Below are 18,200 nucleotides of genomic sequence, written 5' to 3' on the forward strand. Positions count from 1 at the left end.
AGAAGTTGATCCAAGTTGTCACGAATTCAGCCTGGGATCTTTTGCATGCAAAATGCGGACTTCTACCTGAGCCAGAGTCCTTTTCTCCCCTGCATCCCAAAATCCCAAAACTTCAAATCATATTTGCTTTAACATGTCATTTTCAGTTCAGAGACACTCTTATGGCAAACCATTGCTTGACTTCCATCATTCGATTCTGGCCTCTTTCCCCATCCAAAACCTTCTCCTCACAGGTGATCAGGCATGGAGAGCTCCACTCGCCCCCTGCTGGAGAATCTATCCAGTTTCTTCCAATGAGATGCAGGAGTAGATTCTATGCAGCCAGCTGCAGTGTCACCTCCAGATTGACATCTCAAGGGCCCCAGCCTAAGTTTCTGCTGAAGCAGAATACCCCTTTGGGAAGGACTGCTGAGTGATGATTTGCTGGGAGAGAAAGGGAGTGTGAGTCTTAGGGTGCAAGATATGAGGGACATTTCTGTTGGCTATTTGCAGTTTAGTAGCGCTGCAGAGAGCTTGCTGGGGAGACCATGCATTAAAAAGGGACTCAGAAATAACTTAAACAAGGTTTTAATAACAAAAGCAAAAATTCCTTATACACTAAAAACATCAACAACAAACCAGACCCAACCACCAACCCATCCCCCAGGGTAATGGGACAGCTAGGTGCTGCTCCTTATATACTACACCCAAATGCTGACACACCTTAATCAAATACAACTCAGCAGCACCTGCTATGCTTCACAGCTGTAAAGCTGGGTCTCGTTATCTTGCTCTGGCCCTTGCTCTGGCCCCTTAAAGACATACACATCGGGTGGAACAATGAAGAACCTTTACATTTAAAGTAACCATTCAACAATTTCACGTCTGAGTGTGAGCATTGTGGGAATTGTAGCATAACCTCATGCCCACGCAGCAGAAGGCAGGTGGGTGGCATGAGGCCACTGTTTGGGGCACCAACGGTGGAAAGGGCAGGAGGGGAGCTGATCACGGATACTGGATGAGATGGGCCTGATCCTGCAGGGCTGTCCTTCATGTTCCTTTCTGGCCAGATTGTGGCAATGAAGGGGAGCTTGCTATGGAGTGGGGTGATATTCAGAGTTCAACATACTATATACTATATTTATAAGAATACTGGGACGCGCTGGGAGCGCATGCCAGCCCCCGTGGCAAGGACTTCGTCGGGGTGGGTGACTCATGGACCCACGGGAAAAGATTTTCAGGATTTGTGAGGGAGGCTGTAGTTGCACAGCCCCCTCCCCAGCAACTTTGACAGGGAGATCCGTTCACCGTGGATGGGTGCAGGGAAGGCGGGCAAGCCCAGGTGAGGGCGCGGAGGACCCAGCGCCGTGGGCGCCGCGCGGTGGCTCCTCCGCCTCCGCCCAGCACCGCGGGCGGAGCTTTTCCTCTCCGCGTCCCGCCCGTTTCCTTTCCTCGCCGCGCTTCTCCTCCCGCGCCGTCGGGCGCCCTGCCTAGCCCTGCCCGTCCCGCGGCGGCGCCCTCGTCCTCCCGCAGCAGCGGAGCCCGGGAGGGACCGGAGCTGCGGCGGGCCAGGCAACCTCCCCCCCTCCCGCGCCGACGAGAGGACGTCCCGTCCAGGACTGCGCGGAGGGCGAGAGGCGGAGGCGGTGGGAGGGGGCCCAATCCGTCGCCGCCGCCTCCCCGATCCTTCCGCCCTCTCCCCACCCCCCACCCCCCGCGGCGGTGCTGAGCGGGCCCCCCGCCGGGGCCGCAATGTGCCGCCGCCTTTGTTTGCTCGAGGAGATGCCCCCTCCGCGCCGCTTGGCCCAAGCCGGCGCCTATAAAGGCCGCCGGGGCCAGACGGGACGGTGACTCGCTCCGGGATCCCGCGCTCGCCTCGCCGCGATGACCCTCCTGGGTGCGGCGCTGCTGCTGCTGCTCCTGCCGCCGCTCGCCCTCGTGTGGCCGGGCCACGGCTCAGCCCCGCGCCCGCCCAAGCCCCTCTTGCCCATCCAGCCCGAATCGGCGGACCCTCTACCCTCCAAGGGGGCGGCAGGTAGGACCCTCCTCCTCCTCCCTGGGACGCGCGGGTGGCGGAGGCTTCTTTGCAGGAGATGGGCACGGCACCCCCCCACCCCTCGGAAGGGGGCATCCTGACCCAGCCCTGACTCCCTTGCTTGGTTGGCACAGCTGCCCGGGCAGCGGCATGCGAGCCTCCCATCCGCTTCTCACGGACGGATTTCGAAGACCCCGTGCCCGCATCTCTTGGCCGGGCGGCAACCACGTCGAGGCGGGCGGTGGGTGGGGACGCGGGCGTTTGGGAAGCCTCCCGGGCCGCTCGGACGAACGCGGGCGGGTTTCCGACGGGCGAGGAGCGCGCTTCCAAGTGGGACAGACGGGGAATGGTTGTGGGTGAAGGAATGCCTGCTGTGTGAGAGAGTAACTCGGATGTGTGCGTGCGTGCGTGTGTGTGTGAAAGGGGGCACCAAACGCAGCAGATGGCACGAATTTGGGTAGGAAGAAAAGTTTCTTGCCCGGCAACCCCACGCCCCAAGGCTTTGCCCAGAGCTATTCCACACAAGACACCCACACTCGTTCAGTGTTCTAGATGTGCAGTCCTGGGTGCTGTGAGGTTGCAGGCATGCCAAGCAGGTCGAGGCACCGCTCAACAGGCATAGCTACGCACAAGTCACAGACTTTCACCTTTAAGGCTCAGTCCTGGAACAGGTGAAGAGCTGGCGATGCACATTAGGTGTCCCTAAGATTATGCAGCAGCCCTGATGGATCAGTTGTTGGGAAAATGCGCTCCTTGAGCAGAGAAGGTGGACTTCCCATCAAATTTAAATCTCCAAAGATTTTATTTTATTTTTAATCAGGGGAGGAAGGAACGTGGAGGAAAGAAATTGCGGAGGGATCACCAGCTCAACTATATCAAGGCAGCCTAAGCGGTTGTAACAGTCGGTAGAGTGTGAAACTCTCCGGTCTGAGCCTCACGTTTGGCAAAAAGATTCCTGCGTTGCAGGGGGTTGGACTAGATGACCCTCGGGGTCCCTTCCAACTCTACAATTCTAGGATTCTAACTGAAATGCATATTTATTTTATTGAGCAAGATTTTTATATATATCGCTTAATCAACAAATCCTGTCCATTAGAATCATTCATTAAAAGTACCAACTGAAAAAAACCACATTGACATGAAACATATCAAAATCCAAATTAATACCCTTATTTATTCATGAACCTCTTCTCGTTCCATTCCTCTCCTGCCTTGGAAATTTATTTATTTGTCTCGTTTATTTAGTTTTGTATGTTCCTTGAGGCAGGGACCTGCCTTGTTGTTTCTTAATATTATAATTGCTCATCCTCTCAACAACCCTGTGAGGCTGAGAGGCAGTGATTGGTCACCCAGTGACCTCCGTGGCCAAGCTGGGATTTGAACCCTAGCCCCCCCCCAGGTGTGAGTACAGCACTTTAACCTCTACACCACACTGTCTTTAATGGTCCTATTAGAAAGCACCCAGTCAGCATTTACAGTACATAGCAAGTATATAAATTATTAGGCGTTGCCAGAATTTTTGTTTGGGGGGGCAGGACTTTTTGGGGGCAGAACTGACGTGATTGGTCAGTTAGTTAAGTATTTCTATTGTTCTACTTGATTTGGGGGAGGGGGAGCTGCCCCCCTTGTCTATGCCCAGTGCTTTTTTTCTTAAAAAAATTGTTTAGGGGTACTCTCATTTTCCTACTCATATTGAAATACTGCCCCTCAATGAGGCCAAACTTAGATTCACAAAAAGTTTAGGGGTATGTGTACCCCTGCAACCCGCCCCCCCGAAAAAAGCACTGTCTATGCCTTTTATGTAAGTAAAGAACTACTTGGAGGAATCTCTGTCGTCTGCTTTGTCAACCCACTGCTTAATAATGCCCATGCGGCAGGTCTAGATAGGCTGCAGGTGGTGGGTTAGGGTACATGGAGGAAGGAATTAAGAGGCATGAGGGTGGATTGGGAACTGCATGCATGAGATGTGAAATAGAGAATGTTTGGGAAAGGGGTGATGCTTGGGCCTAGGGCTGAAATCCTGTCCCTGGAAGTGGTGAACCCCATTGAGAATGGGTGGACTGAGTTAAACATGCATAGGAATCCATTGTTAAGTCTGCTCATTATTAAACACACCCTTTGCAACCGGAAGCTCTGGTTCCTGATTCCAAATTGGGGGTGTCTGATCAGTAATGGGTAAATGTACTCCTGTCCATGCCTGCAGTTGCTCTTTTTTCGTTTAATTTTAAACGTTTTTATTGTAAGCTCAAAAAGTACAGAATTCCCGGTATATGTGCACTAAACAATTTGAGACGTAGATAAAAGAGAGAAAAAGAAAAAGGAGGAACAGAACCTGTGTGGAAGAGAAAATAAAGGGTGGGGGGAAACTCCCAAAACTATATGTTACAAGGTTGTTATTGTACTTCACCAGATCTTAACCTATTACAGTATTTGCAAGAATGGATTCCAAATATCACTGAATTTGACCATGGCAAGTCTGCGTTTATATGCAATTTGTTCATATGTTGCGAGTTTGTATAAGTCTTCAAGCCAATAATTGTAGAAGGGAGCCGCATTTTTATTTTTCCAGCTGATGAATTGGATGCCCGCAGTTGCTCTTTCCTTCATCGCTGCTTTTTTGGCTCTGAGAAGAAGTTTGAAGGTTATAAACTCTGTCGAGTCCTAATTGAACTGGACAGCTCAGTTGGTTAGAGCAGGGTGCTCGCCAAGGTTGCAAGTTCAATCCTCGTATGGGACAACTGCATATTCCTGCATTGCAGGGGGTTGGACTAGATGACCCACGGGATCCCTTCCAATTTGACAGTTCTGTGATTCTAAAAAAGGAAGCCTTGAGGGCAGGGCTCTGGAGGGTGGGGCAGGCGCTGGAGGTTGCTGAGTGGACCGGGGTGAGGCAGCAGACAGCCTGTGCTTTAAGGGAACTGATATATTTGAAGGGTGGGGTGCAGGCAGCTGGAAGACCATGACCATTTCATGCAGACCTGAGGTGAGGAAGGGCCTCAGAAGCTGATGTCAGGGTCCAGGTTGGTTCATATGGAGAGAGGTGGTCCTTGAGGTATTGCGGTCCTGAGCCAGTTATGATGCTGGATGATGGTTTTCAGGTCGGTCTTCCTGTGCTGATCTATGTACGTGCTTGGTTGGTGCACTTATGAACATTTAACATATATCTAAGACCTCAAAATTCCTATCACAGCTTAAAGGGGTTCACATGGAGCTGGAAGGTGCAGGCAGGAGGCTTGCAAGGGCCAATTGAAAGCATCTCCAGTTAAAAGGATCAGAAACAGCAGATTTGGGGCTGGATTCAGATAGCTGCTGCCAGTCAGTGCTCAGCTGAGTGGCTCAGTGGCCTGACTCTGGGATAAGGCTTTCGAAATTGATGGAGTTATGTGCAACTGGCAAGATTAACAGCAAAGATGAGAGACAGCAGAATTTGAAATAGGAGCACCAGCATTATTAAGATAAATAGGTTAGAATGGATGCAATGAATATTATACATGAAATATGCATCCTTTAAGGAAACCATGGAAATGGGGTATGGTAAGTCAATGGATAAAGTAATTTATGGTCTATACCAAAATCTGTTTTTTTGGTGCAAAATCAATAAATATGGTTATTTTTATAGAGGCAACTTCATATGAGGCTTTCAGGAGCACTCAAGACTCTTCCTCTCCCCCCCCCAATTTCTTTTAGGCTGCTCTTTCGGTGGCAGATCCTATGCCCTGGAGGACACTTGGCATCCAGACTTGGGTGAGCCTTTTGGCATCATGCACTGCGTGGTCTGCTCTTGTGAGCCAGTAAGTGGTTATTTCCTATTCTTTTCTCTCTCTCTTTTTTCCAGATGTGGGAGGGGGTTGCTGCAGAACCCCCAAGCAGGACTGGGGAACCTTCTCCAGCACGGGGGCCACATTCCCTTCTGAGCAACCTTTTGGAGGGCCACAGAGTACTAGTGGGCGGGGCCAGGGGCCAGAGATGGGCGGAGCTACAATTGGGACTTTCCCCTTGGTGCTGTAGGCTGGTTTCAGCACAAACTCACCTCTCCCCCCATCCTCCACCTATGAGGATAATAATTTTATTATTTATACCCCGCCCATCTGGTTGGGTTTCCCCAGCCACTCAGGGCAGCTTACAGCACATATAAAAAATGTTGAAACATCAAACATTAAAGATATCACAATACAGGGCTGCCCCCACTCCCTGGACCGCTACACCTCTGCTTGCAACCCATCCAGGACGTAGTGCTGCCTGTCTGATTCTTCCTCCTTAAGTCCCACTGTTGCCCTTTTAATTTTTTTTTATTTTAATTTTAAAGAATAATACTTGATTTAGAATTCAACAATAACAAAGGGAAAAAACCACAGTAGTTGCTACATCAATTCATTGCAATTAACCAATTTTAACAATATATAAATAGTAACAGAAAAACTACACAACATCACTTTTAACTTACTGAAGTTTTCATATTACACTTTTATCTCTTTGTCTCTTTCTTAACATATCAAAAAGAGAAAGGCCAAGAAAGGAGGCACAAAAAAGAAAAGAGAAGAGGAAGAAGAAGGGGGTGGGTAGGAGGGGAAGGGGAAAAAGGAAAAACAAAACAAACACATCTGGCTTCCAATTAGACTCATTGTATTATTAGTTCTACAACTTTTTAACACACAGTTCCAAGTTATTGTATTGCTTTCTTTGCTTTTGTCAGATATCAAAAAACATTACAGTGGTACCTCGGGTAAAGTACTTAATTTGTTCCGGAGGTCCGTACTTAACCTGAAACTGTTCTTAACCTGAAGCACCACTTTAGCTAATGGGGCCTCCTGTGGCTGCCGTGCCGCCGGGGCACGATTTCTGTTCTCACCCTGAAGCAAAGTTCTTAACCTGAAGCACTATTTCTGGGTTAGCGGAGTCTGTAACCTGAAGCGTATGTAACCTGAGGTACTACTGTATATTTGTTGCCCTTTTAGCAGGGAGGAAACTTGGTACAGTGGTACCTTTGGTTAGGAACTTAATTCATTCCGGAGGTCCGTTCTTAAGCTGAGGTACCACTTTAGCTAATGGGGCCTCTGCGCAATTTCTGTTCTCATACTGAGGTAAAGTTCTTAACCCGAGGTACTACTTCTGGGTAAGCGGAGTCTGTAACCCGAAGTGTTTGTAACCTGAGGTGTTTGTCACCCGAAGTACCACTGTATTAGTTGGTTCTGCCTCTCATTGGCTCTGGTGCCACCTGCTGTTGGCCTCCTTGCCTTCCTCCCAACGAGAACCAGCCACCGCCGCCACTACCTACCCTCGAAGCAGAGTCATGTCCCGGAAGCAGCCAACTTAAAGCCATTGCATTATACCCTGCATTGAGTTTGCCTCTTTCCAATCAGGAACACAGAAAAGCAGAAGGTGGTCTCCTATGAGAGCAAGCAGCTTTTCCATGCTTTTGGCCAAGTAAGCCTCTCTCTCTCCCTGCCCCTCTTTTTCATAGGGTGACAATCTGTGCTTCCGGTTCACACTTTAAAACACCTTAAAAATAAATATCTAAGGTCTGCTTTAGGAATTGGAAGTTCAGGAAACTCTGTTCTCTACTGTATGACAACATCTGCGCAGGCACACAAATACTGTGTGAGTTCCAAACCAGGTGAGACCACAAGAGAGGTGTTCCTCTGGAACGTGTCCAGAGGAGGGCAACCAAAATGGTCAAAGGCCTGGAAACGATGCCTTATGAGGAACGGCTAAGGGAGCTGGGCATGTTTAGCCTGGAGAAGAGGAGGTTAAGGGGTGATATGATAGCCATGTTCAAATATATAAAAGGATGTCACATAGAGGAGGGAGAAAGGTTGTTTTCTGCTGCTCCAGAGAAGCGGACACGGAGCAATGGATCCAAACTACAAGAAAGAAGATTCCACCTAAACATTAGGAAGAACTTCCTGACAGTAAGAGCTGTTCGACAGTGGAATTTGCTGCCAAGGAGTGTGGTGGAGTCTCCTTCTTTGGAGGTCTTTAAGCAGAGGCTTGACAACCATATGTCAGGAGTGCTCTGATGGTGTTTCCTGCTTGGCAGGGGGTTGGACTCAATGGCCCTTGTGGTCTCTTCCAACTCTATGATTCTATGAGAGCCATGACCAGATTATCTCCTGTGGGGTTTTTTTCAAAAAAAGGAAAGAAATTAAAGGTAGATACATTTGAAACAAACCATCTCCCCTCTCTGCATACACACAGCTGCATTTACCCTGTTTGGAGCGGGGGGGGGAGGAGGCCGGGAAGAGCTCATCCCAGACCTCCCACCTTCATTACTCCCCAAGAGAGGCTCAAAAGTGCATTTAGTCACTCATTTTTAATGTAACGTAGAAAACTGCTTTCTTTTTCTTTCTGTCACACATGCACACAAATCTCTTAATCGCTTCAAGGTATTCTAAACACTTTTTAATGTTGTGTTTTATACTGCTGTGACGTCACATTAAAGTCACACCTTCTGGCGAAGGACAGGTTATTAATAACAAGAATGATGCTAATTAATGCTAACTCCAGTGATCAGAGAGCTGGGATTTCAGAGTGGGGCTCTGGCTTGCAATTCTGTTCTGTCATTTGCATGTCTTTTTTGGACAAGGCCCTCACCTAATCCCCCATCAGCTGCAAAACAGGAAATTATAGTGTCCTGCAAAATGCAGATAGTCACACACACACACACAGAGAGAGAGAGAGAGAGAGAGAGAGAGAGAGAGAGAGAGAGAGACTGACTTCAGCTTCTTTATCTATTGGTCTATTTGTTGATTGTTTTCTTTTCAGATTGTATTAAATTATCGTGTTGCTCTTTGATGATATTTTGCATAAGCTGCCTCATGTACTGTTCTTTTCTTTTTTTAAAAGTGGGGGTGCAAACAAATTCATAAATAACAGGGACGCTGGGAAAGCAGATCTCATAAACACCGCACTTGCAGGTGCCCTTTATTGGGGAAGTGCCTGTACTTTTGGACACGGTCACATTATTTCCTTTCCTCAATAGCTCAAAATGCTCCGGCACGTCCTTTGCTGCACGATACGCTCCAAGACAATTTCCTGAAGTAAATCTGCCGTCGCTGTTTGTCCCAGCTGCAGGGAGAGGGCAGTGCTGGGGCACAGGATTCACCTCTGGTGCAATTGGAGAGGCATACAGACGGATTGGCTTTGCCCTGTGGTCTGCCCTAGATAGTACAGTGGTACTTCAGGTTACATGCGCTTCAGGTTACATGCACTTCAGGTTACAGACTCCGCTAACCCAGAAATAGTACCTCGGATTAAGAACTTTGCTTCAGGATGAGAACAGAAATCGTGCTCCGGCGGTGCGGCAGCAGCAGGAGGCCCCATTAGGTAAAGTGGTGCTTCAGGTTAAGAACAGACCTCCAGAATGAATTAAGTACATAACCCGAGGTACCACTGTACTGTTTGGCTTTGGTAGCCCAGAGAAGAGAAAACTGAGCATTGATACGATAGCCATCTTCAAATATCTGAAGGGCTGTCAGATGGAAGAGGGAGCAAGCTTGTTTTCTGCTGCTTCAGAGGGTAGGACCCAAACCAGTGGATTCAAATGACAAGGAAGGGGATTCCCACAAAACGTTAGGAAGAACTTTCTGGTGGTAAGAGCTGTTCAATGGTAGAAGGGACTCCCTTGGAAGGTGGTGGGCTTGCCCTCTTTGGAGGTATTAAAACAGAGGTTGGATTATCCACCTGTCAGGGACGCTATAGCTGTGATTCCTGCATTGAACAGGGCTGGGCTGGATGACTCTACAGTCCCATGATTCTGTGAATGCAGAATTTGCACTGAATTTCTTATATTGATTCATGATGGGGGAAGTTCATGAACCTCTAATGGCCCCTCCATGCACCATTTTTTAATGGTACATTTATAACTATTTGCACTGATGGTGCTCTCAGGCTGGTCACATGCAATCCCTCTTTCATAATTCCATAGCTTTTTATAGCCACAAATGTCCTGGTTTGTTTTTGTCCTGCTTTTGTTGCACAACAACCCCTCCAGACAGCAATAATGCAGTTGCTTTGGGGAAGCATGGAGAGAGCAACCTAAAGCAGAACAAAGGCACCACTGATGGTGCTGTTATTGTGTCAAGAACATGTTGCAGGATATACCTGCAATGAAACAGTAGCCTGGAGGAGGAAAGGCTCATCTCTCTTTCAACTTTCCTCCTCTGAACCACCAGTTTGGCAATGTTAGCGGATAACAGTAAATAATTGCATTACGGTGATGCTTTTACAGGTGTAAACTACTACAGTGGTACCTCGGGTTAAGTACTTAATTTGTTCCGGAGGTCCATTCTTAACCTGAAACTGTTCTTAACCTGAAGCACCACTTTAGCTAATGGGGCCTCCTGCTGCTGCTGCTGCTGCACTGCCGGAGCACGATTTCTGTTCTCATCCTGAAGCAAAGTTCTTAACCTGAAGCACTATTTCTGGGTTAGCAGAGTCTTTAACCTGAAGTGTATGTACCCTGAAGCGTATGTAACCCGAGGTACCACTGTACCGTTCCCTGGTGTGAAATTGGAAAGCACACATAGACAGTAGCATTTTACTATCATAACAGCAGTGGCCTTCAGCCGATGGAGCATGCAACTTTCGGAACTTATCTCTGCATCATAAACTTCTTCCTTTTTTAAGAGTTAAGTGAGGCTTCTCTGGAACCGATCATGAGATACAAGGTGCATATTCTGCGAGGTCCAGCACAGATGTGGAAGCACAGCTCGCAATGCATAGCAAATGCCTCAGACACATGTCCTCCATCATCAATATTTTCTCTTTCCCTCTACAGCAGAGGAATCGTCGTGGGAGGCCGACAGGCAAAGTCAGCTGTAAGAACATTAAGCATGACTGCCCCACCCCTCCTTGCAGTGACGCCATCCTGCTGCCAGGACACTGCTGCAAAACCTGTCCAAAGGGTAAGGGTTGATGGTGACGGTGGTGGGTCCTATGTTTTCCGCGGGGCAGAAGGTAAAGTCGGTTGTCCTTGTGGGTTGTGGGCCTCCCTGACACTAGCCAATCTGGCCTTCTCCCACGGCAGATGAATATTTGGGGGCCCTCATGAAGTGGGGTGAGAATTCGCCTCAATTTCTAAACCATTTGCCTCACGGAGCCCCCTGGCACTCAGGGGCCAATTTTCCTGTCCAGCCAGTCAGTTTCGTTGGTCAGAGGAGGGTAGTGAATTAAGCACTGGACCTTGACTGGGGAGACCCACCTTGTCCACAAAGCTCACTTGATGACCAGCCACTATCTCTCAACCTAACTTTTCTCATAAAACTGGAGAGGGGCAGGGGCGTGTTTGCCACCCTGACTTGGTAGGCAAAAGCTCAGGATCGAAACATGAAACAAGTAAATAAAGGCAGTCCCCAAATTTCTTTAGGTCATGCTAATTATATTCAAATCAGCCTAACAGTGATTCATGAGTACTAGAAGCTTCCTCCGTTTTTGGTAGAGAGCAGAAGAGAAAGGGCACTCATAATCTTAAGGACCAACATTATGTGACGCAGAGTTTGTGTATGAAATGCTTCGCTGTAACAGCTTGTGCAAGATGCATCGTTTCCAGACTTTGCTGGCAGCTATTTGAGGACGCACCCTCAAGCCTGTTGCTGCAGGCGACTTCCATTTGAAAAGCTACTGTTTTCACGGAGAGGCTTGTGTATCAAATCTCTCAGACTGGAGGTGGAAGGGGAGGATATCCGAAGGAACGGATGCTCCCTGGTTTATTCAGTGTGTTGATTTTGTGCATTGAGCCGGGGCCTGCTTCCCCTGTATAGTCTATTTCCCAGTTTGTTTGGGTCTCTCTGGGCATCTGAGAAGAAGGGAGCTTGTCTGTGATCATAACACCCTGAACAACACACCTGCCCCGGCCAGCTCAGCAGAGTTTGTTCTGGGACGGGAGACTGCTTGGGAACACAAGAGGGTTGTACGTTTCACAGGAGTATGAAGGGTGCAGCCTGGTGGGGGCAAATGGGCCACCGAGATATTGCAAACAGGTTGCTGGTTTTTTAAAAACTTATTTTCCTTGGAAACAGTAACTCTGGATTAAATGGGGGGTAAAATGCGACCTGGAATTTCTGATGACAACAATGTCACAGGGACTGTGCAAGAAAAACCTTACAGGCACGAGGAGCACTGATCCCCACAATTAATAATAATAATAATAATAATAATAATAATAATAATAATAATAATTTTATTTATACCCCATCCATCTGGCTGGGTTTCCCTAGCCACTCTGGGTGACTCCCAGGAGAATAGTAAAACATCAAACATTACAAACTTCCCTAAACAGGGCTGCCTTCAGATGTCTTCTAAAAGTCAGATAGTTGTTTTTCTCTTTGACATCTGATGGGAGGGCGTTCCACAGGGCAGGTGCCACTACTGAGAAGGCCCTCTGCCTGGTTCCCTGTGACTTCGCTTCTTGCAGTGAGGAAACCAGCAGAAGACTCTCGGAAGAGGACCTCATTGCCCATCTAGAAGCTCGCTGGGTCTTGCTTTTGCTATAACTCTTTTTTCCCCCATCCTGGGTGCGAGTTCCAGACCAGCTAGTGGCAGGCAAGCTCCTCCTATCTCATATACAAAGCGGAAAATTCCATGATTCCATGTCTAGCCCCATGAGCCCCAAAGCCCCCTCCTGTGCACCCACCTATGCCCATTCTCTCCTCCACCTCCTGCCCGCCCCCCCAGTTCCACCCCTCACTTACCCCATTTATCAGGCACTTCAGCAGGTGGGACTGGGAAATGTGTGGTCTCATTGGTGTCGTTGGGTGACACTCCCATCCTCCTTGCCTGTTGGCTCTGCTGGCTGGGTCTGCTGGGAGTTTGTGAGTCCAGCAACATCTGGAGGGGCAACCCACCCCTGAAGTCAGTCAAAGGAAGGGATGGGAGCCATGCCTCTGGAAAACACATTTTTCATAGAATAATAGAACAATTGAATTGTTGAGTTGGGAGGGGCTTCCATGGGTCATTTAGCCCAGGCATAGGCAAACTGGCCCCTCCAGCTGTTTTGGGACTACAACTCCCACCATCCCTAGCTAACAGGACCAGTGGTCAGGGATGATGGGAGTTGTAGTCCCAAAACAGCTGGAGGGGCCAGTTTGCCTGCCACTAGCTGGTCTGGAACTTGCACCCAGGATGAAGAAGAAAAAGAGTTATAGCCAAAGTAAGACCCAGGGAGCTTCTAGATGGGCAATGAAGTCCTCTTCCGAGAGTCTTCTGCTGGTTCCCTCACTGCGAGAAGCGAAGTTACAACCCCCTGCAATGCAGGAATCTCAACACAATGTCTCCCATCCAATTTGAAACCATAGCGGGCCCTGCTTAGCTTTGCAAACGTGCTAGCAGTTTCATTGCTGCATTTTGGGTTGTGCTTCTCACCTGGCATTTGAGGTCAGCAAATTTTAAGCCCCAGGAGCTATTTCCCCAAGCCCGGAACTATGAATCTCTGCAAAAAGGCAGTCCCTTAGCAGAGGGTGGCTATTGTGTCTCTCCATGCCTTTCTTAGGTGCTCTCTGGTCTGGCCAGTGAATGGACCTTTACTCTTACCCTGCTGGACTATCCCTCCTCCTCCCGAGTAACTTTTCTGCTCAAAGTAGCCCTCCCCCCCAAACCAAAACTGGCAGAAAGTTCAGGTAGATGGATTTGGGAAATGTTCTCATGTGCAAGTTAGTCTGAACGGATCAGAAATATTGGCTGCTATTCAGAGCCAGGTCTCTCTGTTGCCACCTCAGAAGAGGCAGGGTAAGGGGGCCTTGCACAAGGCAGTATCCCAAGCCCCACTAATATCTTGCACAGGATTTTGGGATTCACGGTCAGTTTGCATGGGAAGCTGGCTGCTCGCGAAGCAGCAGAGAGCCTGGAGAGAATTGTGTCACCTCGTCCGCTTCCCGCACTGATGGAAGTCGTCCTGTTGTTGCTCCGTTCCTAAGTGATTTGCACAAACACAATTAACTTTGTCCCAACAAGGATTACATAATAACAGCTTTTGTGCCGATTCTTTCCCAAGTAGCACACAGACCAGCTCCCCCTGCCAAGAAGCCGTTTCCAACTGGGCTGGCTGATTATCACAACCTGCTAAGGGTGGCGGTTAACCCTCTGGCGTCATGCCAAGGGCTCTGCGTTGATTTCTATGGGACTTTCTCTGGCTTGAAATCAAAAGGGTTTTTAGATCAGCTGTTGTGCAGATCAGGGTGTAAATGGAAGAAGAGAGTAGGGGACCAGTGCTTGCAAGGACCACAGGTCATATGGGAAACTGGGACCCCCTCTGAGTCAAGGGTCTTTTCTGGGTCTGTCAGTCAGTATTAGAAACTGTGCAGCAACGTAAAGGAAGCATAAATTCTCAGAGGGAACAAAGAGATGAACTCTGGACTCAGACAAAATTCCACTGTGCATCTTCCCCAAGGTGAAATTTTCTCTACTAGGTACAGTCATACCTCGGGTTACAGACGCTTCAGGTTGCGTTTTTTTGGGTTGCGGACCACCGAAACCCAGAAGTACCAGAACGGGTTACTTCTGGGTTTTGGCGGTCGCGCATGTGCAGAAGCGCTAAATTGCACTTTGCACATGCACAGACGTGCTGCTGTGGGTTGTGGACGTTGTGGGTTATGAACATGCATCCCGCATGGATCATGTTCGCAACCCAAGCATCCACTGTATATAGTGGTACCTTGGTTTAAGAACAGTCCAGGCTTAAGAACGATTCGGTTTACAAACTCTGCAAAACTGGAAATAGTGTCTGGTTTGAGAACTTTACCTTGGTCTACAAACGGAAGCCGAACAGTTGAAGGGCACCGGCAGCGGGAGGCCTCATTAGGGAAAGTGTGCCTCGGTTTATGAATGGTTTCGGTTTAAGAACAGACTTCTGGAACGGATTAAATTTGTAAACCAAGGTACCACTGCATCTATATTGGGGTAGGGCATCACATGAATCTCAGCTAGAGTTTGCCATGCATGAGCAATGGGCACACAGAATTGCAGATTTGGAAAGGATCCCTGGGGATCATCAAGTCCAACCCCCTGCGATATGGAGCTTTGCCACCTGTGGGACAGCTAAAGCTGTGTAGGTCTCATGCATTTACTTATACACAAGGGATCTTCATGCTGGATCCTGGTTTTCTGCAAAAATGTCTCTGTTCATCATAACTATATTCTACCAGTTTGACTAAAAGAGGCCTCAAGGCTGCTCAGAATCTAAAATCAACGAAGTAATCAGGTGATATTGGAGGGGGCTATGCAAAAAAAGGGGGAATAAATGTTTGCTCATCAGACACTAGTTGTAGTGCTTCTCTTTGCTTTTTAGAACTATTCTCCCACTGTAGCCACATGGCATGATACCATACTGTGCTCTGACTTCATGACAACACGATGTAGCCAATCAGATTTGGCTACATGGTGATGTTGCAAAGACAGCTCAGAGCAATGGCACAAAACATTACCCTCGCTCTGATTTGGCTTCCCGAAAATACAACATAATCAATCAGATGTGGCAGTGTAGTAATGCCGCAGTGCCAAAGCAGAGGGAAGACAGTGTTTCCTGGCCTCACGCGGGAGTAGCTAAAAAAGAAAGGATGCTTCAAGTAGCAACAGGGAGGGACATTGCTGCCACTGCCCGAACCTCAACCTGGTGGGACAGAATTGGCAAGCAAAGTGAACAGGGGCGTTTTTAGTAAAACCTTTTGACTCCCATGTGGCATAGCTCAGTTATAAACACTTCAAGGTCTAGCATTATTAAATGATTTTGCACCATTCCTACCACTTCCAAGCCTCCAACAGAATAAACAAGTTGGGCAGGCTTCTCTTGGAAGGGCATTCCAACAAGCAAGGTGCCACCACGGAAAAAGCCCTGCTTCTAAGAGTCGGAGGAGGAAGCAATTTGAGGCGAAGCCTGTGATATGAGGATGGGCAGCACAGGTAATGGCACGGCCCCATTACATTTTTGACACAGCAAAGTTGCTACAAGTTGATTTTATCACAGGGTGAATATTTCGCTTGTTTGCACGCGAGGAGACTCCCAGCGAAAGTGAAGCTTTGTCCCCAGATGGTTAATTGCACAAGGAGCTCTTGCTGTCCTGGTGGCCGAATGATCACTGTGGTCTGGGGACATGCCTCAGCAAACAGTTTACGAAATGACCACCCAGATGCACATTTGAGTAAATAAAAAGCACATTTGGGCAGCATTCATGATCGCATGTGGATGCCATAAATCTTTGCATTGCTGTCGCAGAGCATCTTAGCTCCCACACCAGCCTTGCTGTGCTCAGAATTAGCAAAATTCCACGAATACGAGCAAAGTTGGGAGATCCAATTCCTGGGTATTTTGCCAGGGACATTCAAGAAGTAAGCTCCAATTTTCAGTTCTATATCCAAGGCAAAACATGACATGGTGGGACTGCCACGTTTGTTTGTTCATGTCTGCCCTCTTGTTCCCTGGACTGAAATGGGTGGTAATGTCTTACGGAACATGGAAAGGGACGTTACCACTGGGGGGTGTCAAATCCTGCCATTACTCCCACCCCCTTTCAGGCCGTTGTTATAATTTGTATAGGAAAGCATTATATATATAAATAAATGCTGCCAGACTGAGAAATCCTTCTTTTGGTTGGTGTGTGTGTGTGTGTGTGTGACTGCGTTAATGCAAATCCCTAAACTAGGGTAGCTTCCATAGGGCGCTTCAGACACTGTTGGACTACAACTCCCATAATCCCTGACCATTGGGCATGCTGGCCTGGGGCCGATGGGAGGTTGAGTCCAACAAGATCCGAAGGCCCAACACATTTTGGCCAACACCGAGAGATCTGACTCACCCTGTTCTTCTTTTTAAAGTTTTAGACATCCAGGGAAAAACCTGTTTTATATGCCCAAGCTTTTAATTGAATAGTCAGATCTGGTTGGTTTATTTACTTTGTGGCAGCTGGTTTTTGTCTACAACTTTACTTCTGCCCTTAGTTATCTTAATATTTCATGCTGTTTTAATTTTCGTGTTGGATTTAACAGTGGAGTGTTTTTATTATTACACTTGATGCTTTGGGAAACATGCCTGTGTTGAAAAGTGGCCCGTGTGTTTTAGCAATAAATGAAGAGAAATGGAATAAAACTTGCCTCAGGTGACAGATTTTGGGCTCCACAGCTAGTGGCGAATGGCCAGCTGTATCATCTGTTCTTATTATTGCGGTGCTTTAGCATATGGGAAGCGCCATTTTGGCTTATCGTTTTGTTTACCTCAGAGGCCAAAATGTCTTCATCTAGCCCTGAAATTGGGGCACTTTCCTACATGGAGATAATGTAGAGGGGAAATGACATTTAAAGATGGCAAAGGTGGAGTTTCCCACAATGCCTCTGGCACTGGGGCACTGTGATAAATTAAAATGGGAGTTAGACCCATCTGCCTGTTGCTGTTTTCAGGTGCTGCTGGATGCTACCAGGTAAGTTTCTCAGGGAGGAGAGGAGCCACCAAAGGCTACTTTTCCTACGGCTATCTCGAACTCAGAGCTGGCCCTGACCAGGAGCAAGAAAGGGGAAGGGGGCATCGCAAGATGAATCAAAGTGTGTTTCTGTATTCGTCTACTTTCTGTGATGCCAAAAAAACCTTTGCTTCCTGTCATCCATCATGCAGCCGCTCCCAGCATCCCAGAGAAGAGACCTGAGCCGCTGTTTGACAACTTTGAGTACTTTCAGGATAAGGAAGATGACTTACATAGGAATTACAATGACCGCGCCTACCTAAGTTCTGAGGATATGGTCCGAGATGACAGCCGCATAGGTATGGTCTAGGTGGGGGGTGGGGAGGGAACACAGAAACCAACTTTCTGATTTTCTTTCTTTCTTTTTAAAAAACAGCGACCATGTTTCCAGTCCTCATGTCTGCAGGTGTGTCTGAATGCAGTGGAAGCTGCTGCCCTAGGGCTAATGGAACACAGCCCCCCCAACAATAATGTCAAGCAAAAAAGAAAGAAAAGAAATTGCCCCCCAAATATCAACGCCACATACCCCGTCCCACTTTTGCTTGAAGTCAGGGACACTCTGCAAACATTCGTATCACTCTATCATCCTATGGAAAATCAGGCCTTTGCAGCACTCAGCTGAAAAGCCATGTGGCAGATTGGACTGCACTTCAAGGCAGCCTCGCTATGAAGGCTTCTACTCCCATCTGTAGTTCGGAGGCTCACCAGTATCCATGGTATGGCCTTGTGGGGCTGCCTTGGAGTCC

The 18,200-nt window shown here is 48.1% G+C and overlaps 1 protein-coding gene across 1 annotated transcript in view; it reads left to right on the forward strand.

Moving 5' to 3' along the window:
• The first annotated feature begins 1,547 nt into the window (after nt 1–1,547).
• The window catches only part of CHRD (chordin), a 50,929-nt gene continuing 34,276 nt past the window's right edge, over nt 1,548–18,200 (forward strand). Inside the window, exons 1-4 of the mRNA XM_053390697.1 lie at nt 1,548–2,014; nt 5,702–5,805; nt 10,791–10,917; nt 17,607–17,753. Coding sequence (XP_053246672.1) covers nt 1,864–2,014; nt 5,702–5,805; nt 10,791–10,917; nt 17,607–17,753 — 529 coding nt within the window. The 5' untranslated portion in view covers nt 1,548–1,863. The remainder of the gene's footprint in view (nt 2,015–5,701; nt 5,806–10,790; nt 10,918–17,606; nt 17,754–18,200) is intronic.

This window comes from Podarcis raffonei, chromosome 5, assembly GCF_027172205.1.
Source record: "Podarcis raffonei isolate rPodRaf1 chromosome 5, rPodRaf1.pri, whole genome shotgun sequence".
Taxonomy (NCBI): domain Eukaryota; kingdom Metazoa; phylum Chordata; class Lepidosauria; order Squamata; family Lacertidae; genus Podarcis; species Podarcis raffonei.